A 21,021-nucleotide genomic window follows, 5' to 3' on the forward strand; every position below is an offset into this window, starting at 1 on the left:
GGTTTAGGGTATCAACTGTCCAGAGCCTCTCCTGGCAGCTCAGGGTGCAAGACAGGCACCCACCCTGAACAGGACACCCTTCCATTGCAGGTTGCACTCACACACACCCACACTCACTCAAACAGGGACAATATAGATACATCAATTAACCTAATGTGCACATCTTTGGGATGCAGGGGAAAACCGGAGTCCCCAGAGAAAACCCAAGCAGAGATGGGGAGAACCCCACCGTGCAAACTCCACACAGTAGCTCTGCCAGGAACCGGTATTTTGGCCCTCATCAACATTAAAAAGAAACACTGTTGAATGAAACGCTGCTATTCAAGGACCTACTGTATGTTCTTAAAATTAACTTCACGTTTCTTTTTAGTTTTAATGTGGCTACTAGAACATTTAAAATTACATATGTGGCTCACCTTATCTTTCTTTTGGACAGCACTGCACTAGAATATCATACTGAACCCCTTGAAGGCACAGAACCTGGACAGTGTAGGTGGTGCCAGGAGCCGTAGTCTTACCCAGGGGCTTTGCAGACATGTCAGAAATCCCAGAATAAATAACATTTGTCACAGAGTGAGATTCAGTTCACACTCACTTGACAATCACAGTCCTGGGAATTTGGTGCAAATCACTCTGCTATTGCTGTGAAAGATGCAACGCTGGGTTCTAGGTAGGTAGGATTTAGGAATAGTCCGAATTTGGGAGTAAAGCATATCTGTATTTGCATCCTATCCCAGAGCCAGGCTTGGACGTAGACTTGGGAAAAGCTGGTGGGGGCGGGCCCTAGCCCCGCGGTCTCCAGGGGCGCGGGAGGGGCTGAGTCCTGGTCGGAAGATGCTTGGTGCGGAGGGTGTGGGAGCTGATTTCAGCCGGCAGGGGGGCGGGGGGGTGGGGTGGGGGAACTCTTGCTGGCGGTGGGATGCAAATGCTTTACTAGGATGCAAATGCTTTACTCCCAAATTCCTCACCTTTGTGACTTTGGGTCTGTAATTTCACTTCTCTGAGCCCATTTTCTTATTTTTATACGATTATACCTATAAGTAGGTTGGTTGTGAGGATTAAATGAAATGAACAAAGTTGTCTTCCACAAATGATGGGAGCCAACATTACACGTTGGTTTATTAACTAGTACTAGTGCTCATTAACTAGCACTTGATTCAATAAATGCTTTTTGCAGGTTATGACTTCTCTGGCTCTGAACAACGCCACAAAGCAGTTTTGTCTAATAGCCTTATTTTCAAATGGGAAACCTGACACACGACCAAGTGACAAAGGCGGAATTTCTTCGGTCCTTCTGGCTCCTAAGTTCGGCCTCTCACCGCAGGCCAAAGGCCCGGGCGCGCTTTGTGTCAGCTTCGTGGTCAGTCTTATAAATGCGCATTCCCCTCCCACCGCCAGCAAGGGTTCCCCCACGCCACTCCCGTCCCCCGGCCGGCTGCAGTCAGCTCCCACACCCTCCGCACCGAGCATCTTCCGACCAGGACTCAGCCCCTCCCGCGCCCCTGGAGACCGCGGGGCTAGGGCCCGCCCCCACCCGCTTTTCCCAGGTCTACGTCCAAGCCTGGCTCTGGGATAGGCAGTGGGGGTCCCGCTTTCGGAGTGAGATTCCGGGACTTCCTGTTCCCTTCCCCTGGACACAACCCCAGACCTCCGTGTTGGCCCCACAGCCGCGCGCGGAGTCCGGGATCGGGAAGGAGCTCACCTGACCTGCGAATCCTCGGCAACCGCGAGGCTGGACACTGCCGGATCAGGAAAGTGGAACTCGCTGCACATGCGCAGAGAAAAGCCCAGGACATCCATTCCCAGAATGCTGCGCGATAACCCATAACATTCAAGACTACAGTTCCCATAAAACACCGCGACCGCTTGCAAATTGTGTGTTTGTCGGGAGTGGTAGGGGCTGGGGAAAATTAGGGGTTATAAAATGTTATTAACAATCTGTACTATCAACTAGAGCGCAGGTTCTACCACAGCCCGAGAGATTATAGGTTAAACTTGGACATACCACCAAATACAATGTATGGTCCTCGATCGGATCCCGGTTGGAGAAAAGAAGACATTTGGGAACAATTTGGGAAATTTGTATATGGACTGGTATTAAGGGAAGTTATCGTTACTTTTGTTAATTGTGATAACAACATGGATATTATGCAGGCAAATTTGCTTTTTTAGGAGATGCATATTAAAGTACTTCGCGTTGTATTATATATTTGTAATTTTAAAAATACCTAGGAAAGGCAAATATAGCAAAATGTTAAGAATTTGTACCTCTGGAGTATTTGCCATGCTCATTTTACTATTTTCTACTTTTCTATGTGTTTGGAAATTTTGTAGTACAGAGTTTATAAAGGGAAATTTTTGAACTGTTCAAAAGCGTGCCTTTTAACTCAGAACTGCCGAGAGAAGTAAAGATATACCAGTCATATGTCAAAAATAAAACAATTTAGTTAACGAGTTTGATGTCCTTTATTCAAGGGGAAACAATCCATGGAATGGGGGCTTACAGTGCCTAACAAGCTGTGGAGCACTCTTCCGAGGGATTTTGTGCAAAGAGCAAATTTATAGAGATTAGAGGAGGCACCATGAAAACACGACCTGATTGGCTAGGAGGTCAGAGATTTCCTCATAAGGCAGGTCCTATTTTCTAGGGTAAAGTAAGCTAGCTAAAGCTGAGTTGAAGGATCATGATTGGTGTATGCTAAGTGTCCTTGATGGTGAGATGTTCTGCATAATTTAGATTTGTGACAATGGGTCCACATTTTGTGGGTCCTGACATAACCGTTAATTTTATCATATATAAGCAGCTTTTGTAAATAAAAGTGTAAAATGTAACGAATATTATTATCATTAACATAAAAGAATAATATCTGTAATCCTTGGAATTTAACTGGGGGGAGGGGGATACAAGTAAACTGTTCAGTCTTACATAAATAAAAAAAAATACCTGAAAGTACACGCAGTTCAGTAAGAAAACAATTATCATGCAAATTATGCATTTCCTAGGGATGAACTTGCTTAAAATTTGTGTGCACACTTCTGAAATCAGGGACCAAATTAGGAAACTCTCAATGTATTTTATGACTACCTTTTTACATATACAGCGGGTGCCAAAAAAAAGTATACACATTTTAAGAAAGGAAAAAACTGTATTAAAGTTGCGCTGATAGTAACCACTTTGAGCACCTCTTGTAATCGCAGAAGTCAAATGTGACTTGCATTCATCTTTTGTTATCAGTATATATTGAGTATTACAATTTTAATAGAGTTTTTTCCTTTCTTAAAATGCGTATACATCTTTTTGGCACCTTCTGTAGATGTGTACATACACACTTATATAAACACACGCACTTTTCTTGGTTGATATTTTGTAACAGATTATTTATATGGCAATGATAAAAGACAGTAAGTTTTCATTAGCAACAAAAAAGGGATTAACGTTACAGTAAGTTAGTGCAATTTATGTGACTAGAGGTATAAAACTTTATTTTGTTGACACTTAAAAACTTTAATAAATATCAGTTTCCTAGAAGCAAAGAATAAATTAAAGTTCCAGTCAGAATTCTAAAAAAGTTTGCTCTGTGTTTTTTCTCTTTGACATTTATATATTTCGTTTGTTAAACCTAAAGGAACAATTCCAACTTTCATTCCAATAAAAACTTTTAGTAATAATTAGAAAAGAATTGCAAATGCATAGCAATGTGTCTATATTAATATGTATGCTATTGCTAAAATAGTTAAAAACTGATCCTGGTGCAATAAAAGTGAAATCCAGGAAAAAAGAAAGTGAGAACGTAGTTTATCAGAGCTGCCATTTAAAGAAGTAGAAAGAGAACATTCAATAACCTTATTAGAACAACAAAGTAGGTGCTGGGACAAGGGCCATATCCATGGCATTCATATTACAATAAATAACTTTCATAAGCTAAAGCAATTAAAAGACAATTTCTAAGTTTTTAAATTTCAATTTCTAAATTTCTTAAGTTCTTAAAGAGTACAAATGTTTTTAAAAATAGAAAGCCTAGGAAACTCTCGCCCTTCACTTCTCTCCCATGCCCGCGACCCTGCCCTACACCTGAGGAGCCTGGCCTGGGTGTGCTGAGAGGGGCTTCAGACCCTCACTGCACCCCACCTTTTCCGAGTCCAGTGCTGCTAGTATAGATGTGGCACCACTATTGTAACTAACAAGTAACTAATAGGCTTCCAGAGAGATACTTTGAGGCTATAAAATAACTTTTTTTCCTTAAAGTATCACTCACCTGTAGTCACACAGCAGCCTAGCCAACTGTCCCCCCCCCCCCCCCCCCCCGTGTCTTTCCTTAGGGAAAGAAGAGTCTGTAAGACTGTGCCTTTCTGGGACTCTGTTCCATCCTTGTGTTTACACCTTATGTCTCTCTGTCCGGTCCCTAAAAGATGGTTTGCAGCCAAAGACGGGTAAGATATCTCACGGGAGATACAACCTAAGCCAGGCGGAACCGAGTGGGGACCCTTAATGAGCTGTTTAGAGAAATATGGAAAGGGGCCTTGCCTCCCCTTCCCCCTGCCTGGAAAAGTCTGTTGCCGGCTCTGGCTTTTTTCCCTTGCACCTGTTTGTGAGAGAAGTCATAAAGACAATAAAGATCAGTTCTCTCCACTTATCTCAACGGAGCTGTTACAATATGAGAGACTTGACCCTGAAAAGGCACATACCTTAGGTTAGACATCATGGGACCTTGTGCTTCGGCTGTTTATAGACAAAGGGTGATTGGAATAAACATTTTTCTGCTATGATGTATGAGTCTCACAGACCGCGTAAGAAACAATGTTACTTTCTTGTATTTGTATAACTATCAATAAAAACCTTCAGTTGGCCTTATTCTGGGCTCCAGTCCTCTGAGACTGAGAGACCCCTGGCCTTCTGAGAGATTTAACTGCATTAAGTCTCTGTTTGTTTCTTTCTTAAAAACTTAACCCAAACTGCCCCTTCTCGCACCCTCACTGCCCTTGTTGCGCTGGACGCGACACTCACCAATTTAGCATTCGTCAGTGGATCAGTTACCTGTATCAGTTATCACTCTGGTGTTCTGATGGAGATTTTCAATCCTCCTCCTTTGTCTGAGTATAAAGCAGCCTCTGACATCTGGGAACTGACCTGACACTTAGAGCTTGGCTGCTGATGAAAGCTGTCCTGGTGCTCATAGCTAAAACAGTGGTGTTTCCCTTTTGGATGTAAACAATCTCACTGAACTCCAATCAAACAAACCCATTCTGTGACCATGCGATGTAAGACAAAAAAGACCACTTTATAAATTGGTATCAGTAAAGACAAAAAAGCAAGCTTGCGCTGTCACGCTCAAAATACCAAATATCCTTCTCTCAGTTGATATGAGTGACTGCTGCATTTTATTTTTTATTTGTGTATTTTTTGCAACACCCACTCCTGACCAAACTCAGTTGCCTTGAAACCTCTGCAAAATGAACGAACCAAAGCTCAAATCTTGTAATTCCTAACACCCTCTTACTAAAACACTTCATGGTTCCTGTATGAGTGTGCACACTACCTCATTGCAACTACTGTTAAAATCTAAATTGCTCAACTACAAGTGTGTTTGTTGCTGGTGCTATTTGGCTGAAGTACAATGACATCTTCTACAGTTATTAATTGGAAATTCTGTAAGGAACATTTGTCCTATCTTCCCTTTTATTTATCATTTGTTTTGATCTATATAGACACATGGAGATTTATTTCATTCTTTGGGCTATAATCAATTACTGTATTTATTATTGTGCTAAATATATTCCAGCTTTGGTCTTTGGGAGTTCTTTCATGATGGCTCGCTGTCCTTATTTTTCTTTTAATAGACTTTATTTTTAGAGCAGTTTTACATGCACAGCAAAATTGAGCAGAAAGTGCAGTGTTCCTATACATTTTTTGTGCCCTCACTTGTATAGCCTCCCCCCAGAGCATTCTGCACCAGAGTGGTACATTTGTTACATTCAGTGAATCTACATTGATATATCATCATCACCCCAAATCTACAGTTTATATTACAGTGACTCGGCGTTATACATTCTATGGGTTTTGACAAATGTATGCACCTTTACAATATCAGACAGATCAGTTTCACTGCCCTAAAAATCCTCTGTGCTCTGCCTGTTCATCCCTCCCTCCCCTTTAATCCCGGGTAACCACCGATATTTTACTGTCTCCAGAGTTTTGCTGCTCTTAGAATGCCATTATAGTTCAAATCATACAATATATAGCCTTTTCAGATTGGCTTCTTTGACTAAGTAATATGCATTTAAGGTTCCTTCTTGGCTTGATAGCTCATTTCTTTTTGCTGTTGAATAATATTCTGTTGTGTGGATGTACCCCAATTTATCTATCCATTCACCTACTAAAGGACCTCTTGGTTATTTCCAAGTTTTGGAAATTATGAATAAGGCCGCTATAAACATCCATGTGCAGGTTTTTGTGTGGGCATGAGTGTTTGACTAATTTGGGTAAATACCAAGGAGCATGATTGCTGGATCTTATGGTATGAGTACGTATAATTCTGTAAGAAATTGCCATACTGTCTTCCAAAGTGGCTGAACCATTTTGCATTCTCTTCAGCAATGAAGGAGAGTTCCTATGGCTCCATATCCTTGTCAGCATTGGCTGTTCTCAGTGTTTTGGATTTTGGCCTTTCTAATCAGAGTGCTGTGGTATCTGGTTGTTATGTTATACGCAATTCCCTAGTGACATACATACGTATGATGTGGAGCATCTTTTCCTATGATTATTTGCCATCTGTATGTCTTCTTTGGTGAGGTGTCTACTCAGATCTTTTGCCAATTGTTTAATCGGGTTATTTGTTTTCTTTTCGTTAAGTTTGAAGAGTTCTTTGTATACTTTTGAACAGTTCTTTATCAGATATATCACACAATATTTTCTCCTACTCTCAGCTTGTCTCCTCATCCTCTTGACAGTATTTTTTTTAAAACAATATTTTTTTATTTTGTAATTAGAGTTGACATACAATATTATATTAGTTTCGGGTGTACAACATCATGATTGGACATTTATATAACTTATGAAGTGATCATCCTGATAAATCTAGTGCTCATCGGACAACATACATAGTTACTATAATACTATTGATTCTATTCCTCGTGCTATACTTTACATCCCCATGACTATTCTGTAACTACCAATTTGCAATTCTTAATCTCTTCCCCATTTTCACCCATCCCCCCAATGCCCCTCACGTCTGGAAACCATCAAACTGTTCTCTGTATCTATTAGTCTGTTTCTGTTTTACTTGTTCATTTATTTTGTCCTTTAGAGTCTACATATAAGTGAAATCAGATGGCATTTGTCTTTCTCTGTCTGACTTAATTCAGCACAATACACCCTAGGTCCACCCATGTTGTGATGGCAAGATTTCATTCTTTTTTATGGCTGAGTAATATTCCATTGTATATATGTACCAGCTCTTTTTTATCCATTCATCCATGATGGACATGCAGGTTCCTGCCTGTAAATAATTAACTACTGTGAATAATGCTGCAAAGAACATATGATGCACAAGTCCCTTCAAAGTAGCATTTTAGGTTTTTTCAGATAAATACCCAGAAGTGGGATTTCAGTTTCCTTATCTCTTATTACCGCCTTTGTTTTAAAGTCTATTTTGTCTGGTATAAATATTGCTACCACAGATTTTTTGGTTTGTTTGTTTCCATTTTTATGAAATATCTTTTCCATCCCTTTACTTTCAGCCTGTGTGTGCCTTTTGATCTGAAGTGAGTCTCTTGTAGGCAGCATATGTATGTGTGGGTCTTGTTTTCTTATGGCTATCCACTTAGCCACCCTATCTTTTTAAAAAATATATTTTTATTAAAAAATATAGCCAACATACAACATTATATCAGTTTCAGGTGTACACCATAGTTGTTCAACATTTATATAACTAAAGAAGTGGTCACCATAAGTCCAGCAGCCATCTGACACCATACAATGCTATCACAATATTATTAACTATATCTCCCATGCTGTACATTACATCCCCATGACTTATTTGTTTTTTTAACCTGGAAATTGGAACCTCTTATCCCCCTTTTGAAATGTTTCAATTATAGTTGACATTCAGTATTATTTTATACTAATTTCAGGTGTACAGCATAGTGGTCAGACACTTATATAATTTAAGAAGTGATCCCCCTGACTAGTCTATGCATAGTACCCACCTGGCACTATCCATAGTTATTACTATATTGACTAGAATCCTTATGCTTTACTTTACACCCCCATGATTATTTTGTCATTACCAATTTGTGCTTCTTAATGCCTTCACTTTTTTCACCCTGCCCCCCAACTCTCTCCCATCTATCACCCCAATAATGCCTTTTGAGGTTTTAATTGAGAATTTTTATACCATTCTATTTTCTCTCCTTTATAGCATATCAATTACACTTCCTTTTGTACTTTTCTTAGTGGTTGCCCTAGAGTTTGCAATATACATTTACAACTAACTCAAGTCCACTGTCAAATAACACTACATCACTTCAAATATAGTTCAAGTACCTATAATAACAAAATATTCCTTACTCCTCCCTCCTGGCCCTTGTAATATCACTATCATTTATTTCTCTTATGTACAAGCTATAATTATTGAATACATTGTTGCTACTATTATGTTGAACAAAGTATTATCTGTTAGGTCAATTAAAAATAAGAAACATAAAAGTTTTTATTTTACTATCATGTATTTCTTTTCTAATACTCTTCCTTTCTTTATGTAGATAAGAGTTTCTGACCTATATAAATTTCTTTTTCTCTGAAGAACTTTAGCATTTCTTGTAAGTCAGGTTTCCTGGCAACACATTTCCTCATTGTTTGTTTGTTTGAAATCATTTCTCCACTTTAAAAAAATAATTTTGCAGGATACGAAATTCTAGGTTTGTGAGGTTGTTTTTCTCTCTCAATACTTTAAATATTTCATTCCACTCTTCTTACTTGCATTGTTTCTAAGAAGTAAGATGTAATTCTTACCTTTGCTCCTCTATAGGTAAGGCATTTTTATCCTCTGGGTTCTTTCAAAAAAATTTTCTTTATCTTTTATTTTTTGCAGCTTTAATATAATATGCCTAGGTGTAGTTTCTTTGGGTATCTTGCTTTATGTTCTCTGAGCTTCCTGGGCCTATAGTTTAGACATGGCATTAATTTGAGGAAATTATCAGTCATTATTACTTCAAATATTTTGCTCTTTTTTCTCTTTCTTCTGGTATTCCATTATCAGTATGTTACAACTACTGAAATAGTCCCACACTTCTTAAATATTGCATTCCATTTTTTCAAAAATTATTTTTAGTCCTGGAGGTTTCTGTTGATATATCCTCAGACTCAGAGATTATATCCTGAGCCATGTCTAGTCTACTGAGCTCATCAGAGGTATTCTTCTTTTCTGTTATAGTGGTTTTTGTCTCTAGCATTTCTCTTTTATTCTTTCTTAGAATTTACAACTCTTTGCTTGCATTACTAATATGGTCTTGCATGTTGTACACTTTTTTCCCAGTAGAGCCCTTATCATACTAATCATAGTTAAATTGCTGGCCTGGTAATTCCAATACTCCTCCCATACCTGACCTTGACTCCACTTCTAGTACTTGCTTTGTCTCTTCAAACTTTTTTTTTCTTCTAGTATGCCTCATAAATTTTTGTTGAAAGCCAGACATGATGTACTGAATATAAAGAGCTCTGGTACTTAGACCTTTTGTTGTGTTGTAGTGTGATGTTGGGGGAGGGGAAGTGTTCTGTAATCCAGTGATTAGATGTACTTTTTGGATTACTCTGACTTTATATAGTCTTTAACTCTATTAGTGTTAATTTTTGAATTTTGTTCCTCTTTTGCAGGATTGTTTTGGTTATTCACTTTCCTTTGCCTTTCCAAGTAAATTTTAGTATCAGCATGTCAATATCTACAAAAAAAGACTCTTGAGATTTGGGAGCAATTGGTATTTAATCTCTTAATTCATGAAAATGGTATATCTCATTTAGATATTTGATTTCTTTCATCTGTGTTTTGTAGTTTTCAGCATACAGATTCTGCACATATTTGAATAGATTTGTATACAAGTATTTTTTTTCGTGTTACTGTAAATACACTTGTAAAAAAATCAAATTCCTCTTGTTCATTGCTGGTATATATGAATAACATTAACTTTTATATACAAACTTTTTATTCTGCAAAATTGCTAAGCAGCTTTTTTCTTTTTCTTTTTTAGATTTGGCATTTTCTATACACCCAATCATTCATCTGCAAATAAAGACCATTTTATCTCTTCTTCTCCAAACTGTGTGGCTTTTATTTATTTCTCTTGCCTTTATTGGTTAGGACTTGGAGGATGATGTTAAACAGTAGTATTGAAAGATCACTGTCTTATCTCTAATCTTAGTACTCAATCTTAGTATTCAACCTTTCACCATTGAGTGTGATGTGAGCTGTAAGTTGTTGTAAATACCCTACATTAGAAGTTCCCTTGTATTCTTAGTTTGCTAAGGGTTTTTAATCATAAATGGATGTTGACGTGTCAAATACCTGTCCTGCAGCTATCGATATGATCATATGGCTACTCTTAACTAGTCTGTTCACATTGTGAATTTCATTCAATGATTAAAAGTATTTTTGTTGTTGTTGTGGTAAAGTGTACAAAACATAAAATTTACCATTTTAACCACTTTTAAGTGTAAAATTCAGTGGCCATAGTATATTCACATTGTTGTACAACCATCAACACTGTCCGTCTCTAGAACATCTCATCGTCTCAAACAGAAACTCTGTACCCATAAAACAGTAACACCCCATTCCTCTTTCTCTCAGACCTTTGTAGCCACTATTCTACTTTCTGTCACTATGAATTTCACCACTCTAGGACCTCATGTAAGTGGAATCATACAATATTTGTCTTTCTGTGTCTGTCTGATTTCACTTAGCATAATGTCCTCAAGGTTCATTCATGTTGTAGCATGTGTCAGAATTAGGGTACAAGAAAGTAAAAGCAGGGTAATTGAAGTGGTCAGTTATCTAGGTTACTCAGAGCTTCCTAAAAAGGCTTTATGGGTGTGCTGGCCTGGCTTGTTATCTAGTTGTGTAGTTACCAATGTGTTTACTTGAGATGTATGTCTTTGAAATGGATGCCTGAGCAATCAAAAGCTGAATGTCATGCACCCACATTATAATCAAAAAACCGAATTATCAGGCACTTGCTCTGCATATTTCTTCTACCTTGTTTTCTCTCTCTTCTCCTGGGATTCCAAATAAGTGTTTATTAGACCGTTTGACATTGCCCCATAGTTCCCTTTTTCACTCTCTTTTCTCCAGTTCACTGATTCTTTCCTCAGTGTTGTTGAGTCTACTGATGTATTCTTTATCTGTTATTTTTTATTTCTAGTATTTCCATTCAGTTTGTTCTTATAGCGTTTTCTCTCCTGAAATTGTCTGATATTATATGCTGTATACCTTTTTCTAATAGTGCCTTTAATATTAATCACAATTAAAATTTTCTGTTTGACAGTCCCAACATCATTTGAATCTTATTCTGATCATTGCTTTATATTTTCAGACTGTGTTTTTCTTTCTTTTGCATGTTTCATACGTTTTTATTTAAGGATGGTCATTTCAATCATTGATGAGATGAGAACACCTTTCCTTTTCCTATGCTGCTACTGTATTTCCCCGAAAGTATGACCTAGCTGGACAATCAGCTTTAATGCGTCTTTTGGAGCAAAAATTAATATAAGACCCGGTCTTTTATTAATTACAGTAAAATAAGACCGGGTCTTATATTGTTTTGCTCCAAAAGATGCATTAGAGCTGATTGTCCAGCTAGGTCTTATTTTCGGGGAAACATGGTAGCATAGGGTGTTAAAGTACAAAAACGCAACTGAGTAAACATAAAGATCTAATAGACTTGATTGAACGACTCATGAATCAAGCAGCATCCCATCCAGTAAATAGAAAAGTGTTCTCAGGAGTTGTACATAATGGAATGTTTTTATAGGCAGAAACTGGGCTGGACAAGAAAGTTTAAAAAATGGCTTATTTAAGGTAAGGTCACTTTCCCTTCGGGGAAGCCAGGGGGTTCTTATCAGGCAGTTACCTCACTAGTGCTGACCAGGATCTTCTAGACTGATTGGTTTAAAATTCCTCTTCTGGGCGAGGCTGACACTGCAATTAAGTTAGGTATTTAGTCTTGGTTGACTCCACTTTGGGTTTGTTGTTGTTTCTTTTGAACAATTCTCTCTTTTTGATTAAACTCATAGCCTGAGAGATGTAATCAAAATTTAAGGCATTAGTACCACTCTCGGCTATTGCACTGTAGTTCTCACAGCTTTTGTTTTGGGGCTGAACTTTTGTGGTATTCTGAGGTCATGACTACAGGCTCACAATATTTCAGTTGGTCGTTCTTTTTGTTCCTTTTTTGATATTCCAGTCTTAGGGAGATCATTCGCTTGATTAGTGGCTACAAAAATGCATTCCTAACCGGGAAAGTAGGGGACACTTCCTAGTCGGTCCTTTCTAGAATAGTTAGGGGCACAGTTAGAAAACCTAAAAGGCAATGCCTGGTTATGCATCAGCCATCTAAGCATTCATAGGCCCAAGGAGAATGACAACAACCACAGACAAAAATACTGTTGGGCACAAACCACTTCCACTAATGTGGCAGTGTTGATGGATTCATTTGCAGTGATTGTTGCATTTTCTTGTTCAAGACAGCTATCAATTAGGTTTCCTCTTATCCTGAAATATAAGTTGTTCTGAATTCCAGAGTCACCTCCACCCTCATCCCTTTAGCAATGGCCTGAAAGATACAGGTGATGGTACTATCTTTCCAGGCTAATGCCAGAGTAAAGGAAAGAAAAGAACCTCTCATCAGTGGTTTGGGCATGGCTGAAGCATAGCCATGTCCAAACCACTGATGAGAGGTAAGTTTCCCTTATGAATATGGGAGGGCCTCTGAGAATTGATCTCAATCTTCACTCAAAAGTTCCTGTCAAAATTCTCTACTGAACGAAAAGATGAGTTCTAAAACTCTGGCCCAAGTCATGACCCCAGGGACTCTATACATTGGCAGGGGACCATCTACTACTTGAAATGTTTTTGGTTTGGGTTCTGACACACTTGTGGTGAAGAAGTGAAACATCATGCCTTTTGCCCATGATTAGGCAAATCAGCTGACTTTTGAGTCCTCTTTTCTTATGGAGGTCACCAAGATGTGATTCGATCACTCAAGTGCACACAGGATGCAGTTCCTGTGCTGAAAGGCATCATGAGTCTCACCTGAGATCACTTCCAGTCTAGGAGAATCAGAACGTAGGGCAGCAGTGGCATTACATGCCAAAAGCAGTCAGTGTATGGGGGTGTGTGTATTGTAAGCACTATCCTAAAGTGTGACTTCTCTCTAGAATATTTACACATCCGTGCATAACTTCTACCCTGGACTGTAACAGAGAACCCAAGTGGCAATGCCCTAGCTGAATTCTGGCTTCTAAAAGCTTCCATCAGAAAGAAGTTCTGGGGAGTAGGGGGAAGGTAGAGCGATGGGAAAGGGGATTTGTCTTTGTATTAAAGCAATTTCCGGTAAGTGGACACTTAGAAAATGTTTTGGACTAATTCACATGAGCTGGTTAATAGCCCCGAGGCTTCAAAAATTTCAGGAATGGCATCAGATAGAAAAATTGATGCCACCATTGTGCTAATTCCCACCTACCCATCACATCAAGTCTGAATCTGAGGCCTAATTTGTTATTTTTTAAAAAATTAGGAACTATACTCTTGCTTCAAGCTCTTTTAAGGAACAAACCTTTACTTTAATAATAGTATGATAGCTATACTATTGCTCATTTACTCTGTGCCAGGCATTGTTTTAAGTGACTGACATAGGTTAACTGAGAAAATGCCTCCAAAAAAAATTGTAGAAATTATCATCACCTGTCTTTCACAAATGAGGAAATGATGGAACATAAATGAGAACTGATATCCCCAAGGTCACATAGCCATACAGAAGGGGAAAGAGAATAAATACCCAAGTAATTAAGGCAATAAGCCACTTGGCAAATTCAGAATCTGGGTCTCATCTCATACTGGGGTTCCAAAATTCACTTTTATATAATTTTAAAAATAAACTGTTTTGAGGTGTACTTTATATCACACACATTTTTTGGTATAGTTTCATGTGAAAATTTATAGCTTTGTAAATGCCACACTTTAGGTATAGAACATTCCATCACAATAACACATTCCCGTTCTGTTCCCCACCCAATCCTCACCTTCTTCCTATCACTCTAGATTAGATGTCTTTCCTAGAATTTCATAGAAATGGAATCAGCTCTACCCTCTTGTGCCTGTTTTCTTTTGCTCAGCATAATCTTATTGAGATTCATCAATGTTGTTTCGTGCATTAGCACTTCCTTTTTTGTTGCTGAGTGGGGTTCCATTAAGTAATATCACAGTTTATACATTTATCTGTTGATGGACATTTTGGTTCTTTCTACTCGGTACTACTATGAATAAAATTCTTTGAACATTTTGGTACAATTCTTTAAAAATTACTTTATTACAAATTTTTTGGGGGGCGGTCAGTTTTCTCAGTGGTTAGAGCTCAGTGCTCATAAAACCAAGGTCGCCAGTTCGATTCCCGTATGGGCCACCGAGCTGAGCCCTCCACAACTAGATTGAAAATGACATGGAGCTGACGGATCTTGGAAAAGCACACTGTGCCCTAATATTCCCCAATAAAAATTTAAATTTTTTTTCTTTTTTTGGTATAATTCTTTGTTTCTCTGGGGATAAATAACCAGAATTGAAATTGTTGGTTATAGGTACGTAACTATCAAATGGATTTGTGATACTATTATAATTTTAATTTGCACTTACTTGATGACTAAAGCTTTGAAATCTTTTCTAGTTATTGGCCACCTTATTTACAACCTTTCCAACTTATTGGCAATCTATATATCTTCTTTTGTGAAATGCTTGTTTTAATCTACCTCCTATTTTGCCCATTTTAACTGGGTTGTCTATATTATTAGAGCATTATGAACAGTCTTTACATACTGTGGATGCAAGTCCTTTCTCAGATATATGTATTAGAGACATTTTTTCTCAATCTGTGATTTTTTTCAGTTCGATAATAAAAATCTTGAAAAGCACTTCAAATTTTAATAAATTACAACTTACCTTTTTTTCATGCTTTGTTTCATGCTTTGTGTTACACCTTAAAAATCTCTGTGTGCCTCAAAGTACAATTAGTTTCTTCTGTTTTCTAACAAATTTTGTACTGTTAGCTATTTTGTTTATGTCTATGACTTATTTTCAACAAATATTTAAATTAAATATTTAAATATTTAATTATGTATGCACATAAAGGTGCATTTTAAATATATGAATATCCAGTTATTTTATCACCACTTTTGAAAACAATCCTCCTTCTCCCATCAAATTACCTTGGAACATTTATTAAAACTCAACTGACAACTTTCAGTCAAAGCTCAGATAAGTAGAGAGCAAGAAAGACCATTGCTCCTCTCCATAAGACAAGAAAACAGCTGGCAGATGTAAATTAACTTTTCTTGAATGCATCAGATATATGAGATTGCAGGGCAAAAAAACTAACCAAAAATTTGGAGAGCTAGGTGGCTGAGAAAAAAGGACATAAGCAGTTGGTTAAGTGAGACATAGGATGCCAAGTGCCTTGTAAAATGACTCTAATGGAAAAAACAGATAACATGTAAGATCAGATAGGTTATATTTCAGCAGAGATGGAAAGTATAATACACTTTAAAAAGCAAGAAATAAAAAAGTATCATAAATAATGTCTTCAAAGTGCTCATCAGTATACTTGATAGATCTGGGGAAAGAATCAATGTATACACACACACAAGATCTGACAATTAAGCTCGCAAACTTGTTGCAACAATGCTGCTAACTTTTCTTTTTTATACCAGGGGGATTATTCATTATGAATTTGTACCAAACTGGACAAACAGTTAACCAAGTTTACTATTTGGATGTGCTGAAAAGGCTGAGTGAAAGTTAGACCTGAACTTTTCACTAATAACTCATGGCTCTTGCATCACGACAATGCACCAGCTTACATGGCACCGTCTATGAGGGAGTTTTTAGCCAGTAGACAAATAACTGTATGGGAACACCCTCCCTACTTACCTGATCTGGCCCCTAATGACTTCTTTATTTACCCAAAGATAAAGGAAACACTGAAAAGAAGACATTTTGATGACATTCAGGACATCAAGGGTAATACGACGACAGCTCTGATGGCCATTCCAGAAAAAGAGTTCCAAAATTGCTTTGAAGGGTGTACTAGGCACTGGCGTTGGTGCATAGCTTCGCACAGGGAGTACTTTTAAAGTGACTGTAGTGATATTCGGCAATGAGGTATGTAGCACTTTTTCTAGGATGAGTTCCCGAATTTAATGTCAGGTCTAATATACATATATATATTCTGTATATGCTTAACCGTATGTTTTAATTGTTCAGCTTTTTTGAAAAGAGGCAATTTACTTAACAATGGCCTTTCGTATATGCTCAAGTCAGAAGGCATGAGAAAGCATGAGAAAGGGAATGTGGTATGATTGATTCTGAATTTTCAGACACTTCGTATAAAAGGCTTATTTGTTATTAATATACATTGGCAAATTGTAGTTGATGTCAGCATAGTTACTACACAAGGGGTACATAATTCCATTACAATGTTGAGTTCCAATACAAATATAAAACAAATATGTCTTAAGTGGCATGCATGTATTTAAACTCACAGATAAACAATAGAGAACTCAGAAAATAGTCACATACTTCAATGCTGTTCAATTTATGGAATTTATTTCTTGTTCTTTTAAATCTTCTTATTCTAGTGAATGTCTATGAATCAATATTGTTATATATCATCAAATGTTTTAATATTAAACATGAAACAATTGTTTTGTTTTGTTTTTGTTTTTTTGTTTTCGTATTGGGGAATATTGGGGAACAATGTGTTTCTCCAGGGCCCATCAGCTCCAAGTCGTTGTCCTTCAATTTAGTTGTGGAGAGAGCAGCTCAGCTCCAAGTCCAGTCGCCGTTTTCAATCTTAGTTGCAGGGTGCACAGCCCTCCATCCCATGGGAGAATTGCACCGGTAACATTGTTAAGAGCTTATGCTCTAACCAACTGAGCCATTCGGCCGCCCGTCCAGCAGCTCAGCGGCAGCTGGTTGCCTTCAATTTAGTTGTGGAGGGCGCAGCTCACTGGCCCATGTGGGAATTGAACCGGCAACACTGTTGTTCAGAGCTCGCGCTCTAACCAACTGAGCCATCCAGCCGCCCCCTGAAGCAATAGTTTTGAGATAAGAGTTTCTAGGTAAAGGCTATTACCTCCCTTTCTCAAATTAATAGATTTCCCCCCTTGTAATATGCTCTGAGAGATATTCAAGTTTTATGACTTGTTTAAAACTTTCACATATTCACAACTCAGTTATCAGATATTTAATGACATAGCATTTTTTGGTAAAGGATTTCCTACATATGTTGAAGTGTTGGATTTATTCTCCTGATATTTACCTGACTTATGAGGAAGAGTTGTACATAAAAACTGTGCTCATATGGTGTATCGTCAGGGGTTTCTCCTATGTGATGTTTCCGATATATACTGAGTTCTGAGGTTCACAGAAATCATACTCATAGGCTTTGTTAACTGAGGGTTGGCAAATACATGTCAGTGTTAAGTATACCCAAACCTATAGGAGGTCAAGTTTATTTTGTCACTGCAAAAAGTCTAATAGTGTAAATGGAGAAAACACCATTCCACAGTCATTCTTTGACTGTATTTCTTTCCATCATGTATTCTTCTATCTTCAGTGCATGAGCCCCAGTTTCACTGAGGGTAATCGCCACTCCATTCTGGTAAGGGATAGGAGAAAACACTGTGAATTTGAGGGACGTATCTAATGGGATTTGTCATTTACTCCCACATTCCACTAGCCAGAGGTTAATAACATGACCCTATTAGGATGATAGAGTGGTTGGATGATAGGATGATAGAGAAATTTCGACTAGGTTGTGGCATGAGGGAGAAGAGGAAATGGTTATTGGTGAACAATTAATAGTCATTATATGACATATAGAGGATTACCCCTGTGTAAGTCAAATTGAGGGGTGACTTACTATAGAAGGATTTTCCACATCCATTACCTCATTTCTTGTCTGTGTTAATATAATATGAGGGCTCTACCCTCTCTCTATATTTTTGCTGTCCTAAGAAAGCTGGTTTTTGGCTAAAGGTTATCAAACATTTATTTCATTCTCAGTTTTCTCACTGTGTGATTTCTCCAATGATGAATGAGGTGTGTTCCATTTCGTATTGTTAGATTTGATTTGTGACTCAGAGTTTTTCCATATTCTTCACATTCATGTTTAATTCCCTGTATGGGTTTTCTGATGTTCTCTAAGGCTTGATTTCTGGCTGAAAGTTTTCTCACACTTATCACATTTATAGGGCTTCTCCCCTGTGTGAATTCTCTGATGTACTCTGAGGTTTGATTTCTGGCTGAAAGCTTCTCCACAGTGGTTACAACTATAAGGTTTCTCTCCTGTGTGAGTTCTCTGATGTTTTCTTAGGACTGACTTCTCGCCAAAAGCTTTTCCACATTCATTACATTCATAGGGTTTCTCACCTGTGTGAGTTCTTTGGTGTCCTCTGAGATTTGATTTCTTCCCGAATGTTTTTCCACAATCATCACATTGATAGGGTTTCTCCCCAGTGTGCGTTCTGTGATGTACTCTAAGGTTTGACTTCTGGCTGAAAGCTTCCCCACAATAATTACATTTATAGGGTTTCTCTCCTGTGTGGATTCTATGATGTCCTCTGAGTTGTGATTTCTGACCAAAAGCTTTCCCACACTGATTACATTTATAGGGCTTCTCCCCTGTGTGAGTTCTGTGATGTTTTCTTAGACCTGACTTCAGTTTGAAAGCTTTCCCACATTCATCACATTTATATGGTCTTTCGCTTGTGTGAGTTCTCCGATGATTCCTTAGGCCTGACATGTGGCTGAAAGATTTTCCACACTCATTACATTCAAAGGGTTTCTCCCCTGTGTGAGTTCTCTGATGTACTATAAGGATTGACTTATAGTTGAAAGATTTCCCACATTCATTACATTCAAAGGGCTTCTCTCCTGTGTGAGTCCTCTGATGTATTCTTAGGCCTGACTTTGCACTGAAAGCTTTCTCACACCCATCACATTTGTAGGGTTTCTCCCCTGTGTGAGTTGTCTGATGTATTCTTAGGCCTGACTTTGCACTGAAAGCTTTCTCACACCCATCACATTTGTACGGTTTCTCCCCTGTGTGAGTTGTCTGATGTATTCTTAGGCCTGACTTTGCACTGAAAGCTTTCTCACACCCATCACATTTGTAGGGTTTCTCCCCTGTGTGAGTTCTCTGATGTTTTCTTAGGTGTGATTTCTCACTGAAAGCTTTCCCACATTCAAGACATTCATAGCGTTTCTCCCCTGTGTGACTTTTCTGAGGCTGAATCAGGCAGGACTTCACAGAACAGGATTTTCCACATTCATTACACTCATAGGGTTTCACTGTTTTGTGAGTTCTATGAGGTATGTTGAAAGCTGACTGGTAACTCAACGTGTCTGTCCATGTGTCATAATCAGAGGGTCTGTCTTTTGTGTCAGTTCTCTGAAGCACCAAGAGGGCAGAATTATGGCTGAAATTCTTTCCATATTCAAAGGGTCTCACCCCTATATGAATTTTCTGATGTTCTTTAATATGTGATTTTGGCCTGAAAGATTTCCCTTCTATGTTAGTTCTCTGAGTGATCCTATTGAAATTATTTCTGTTTTCAGTACATTCATATCCATTAAATGTATAGTGATTCTTCTCTGGATGACTGCTCTGAGAAACTGCAAAGGTTGATTTATCACATTGGTATTCCCCAAATTTATTAAGTTGATAAGATTTCACTTTTATGTCAGTGACATTAGATGTAATCAGGGCACTCTTTTCAAGGAAAGCTTTCCCACATTCATTATATTTAAAAGCTTGCTGTAAAGTCTGAACTGTCTGATGCTCAATAACTTCCTCTTTATGATCAAAGGCTTTTACATTTTTACTGTAAATGAAAGATTTCTCTCCAGTGTTAGTTCTGTCATCCTTAATACCGTGGAGCCATTTCTCACATACATTAAGTTCGTGAGCATTCTTTCTTGAATACTGACAATGTGAGTTCAACGAGCTGAAATGCAAATAAGTAGGTACTGTAGCATCAAATATATATGGTATTGTTCTTGCAGGAAAAATGTTTATGTCCAGATTATACAGTTTTCCTGAAATTTCTTGCTCTGTAATCAATGAATTTTTGGTGAACAAAACTTGCCACAAATGTTTGCCTTGGTTTTCTGGGCTCTTCTCTGAGAGTTCATCAAGTTGGGATGCTTCTAAAAATGAGAAAATTAAAAATACTTTATGATATTTAACACACTTCTCATGGACTTATATACATATTCCTTATTATGTATTTGATTCCTTGGTTTCTGGCTAAGTTTCCCAATAATAAAGTAATTCCAAGTGTATAGTCACTCTTTTTTCACTTTGTTTTGTTAAAAACAAACTTTTTGTAGTGGAAAGAGAGGAAACTAGAAATGAATATCTATATCTATATCTGTATCTGTATCTATATCTATCTACCTACCTACCTATCTATCTGGCGTCTTAAGGTGTTGTCACACAACAGCCTAGCCGATTGTCCCCCCCCGCCCCCCCCGTGTCTTTCCTTGAGGAGAGAAGAGTCTGTGAGACTGTGCCTCTTTGGGACTTTACTTATTTCAATGTTTTACACCTCATGTCTCTCTGTCAGGTCCCCAAAAGATGGCTTGCACCCAAAGACGAGTAAGATTTCCATGTGGGAAACAACTCAAGCCAGGCAGAACCAAGCGGGGACCCCCAAAAAGAGCTGCCTTAGAAAGATCTGGAAAGGGTCCTTGCCCCCACTTC

General features: G+C 38.1%; 1 protein-coding gene across 6 annotated transcripts in view; it reads right to left on the bottom strand.

Moving 5' to 3' along the window:
- The window catches only part of ZNF510 (zinc finger protein 510), a 79,989-nt gene that overhangs the window by 20,549 nt on the left and 38,419 nt on the right, over positions 1 to 21,021 (bottom strand). The window contains exons 9-10 of one of the 6 annotated variants that reach the window (XM_033123577.1): positions 18,687 to 20,465; positions 16,635 to 17,913 (exon numbers count right to left, since the gene is read on the bottom strand). In XM_033123577.1, coding sequence (XP_032979468.1) covers positions 17,888 to 17,913; positions 18,687 to 20,465 — 1,805 coding nt within the window. In that variant the 3' untranslated portion in view covers positions 16,635 to 17,887. Of the gene's footprint in view, positions 1 to 595; positions 738 to 1,702; positions 2,316 to 16,634; positions 17,914 to 18,430; positions 20,466 to 21,021 lie in introns of those variants that run through there. The other 5 variants (XM_033123579.1, XM_033123575.1, XM_033123574.1 and 2 more) reach the window with 5 other exon arrangements.

Source organism: Rhinolophus ferrumequinum, chromosome 12 (genome assembly GCF_004115265.2).
Source record: "Rhinolophus ferrumequinum isolate MPI-CBG mRhiFer1 chromosome 12, mRhiFer1_v1.p, whole genome shotgun sequence".
In the NCBI taxonomy this organism is placed as follows: domain Eukaryota; kingdom Metazoa; phylum Chordata; class Mammalia; order Chiroptera; family Rhinolophidae; genus Rhinolophus; species Rhinolophus ferrumequinum.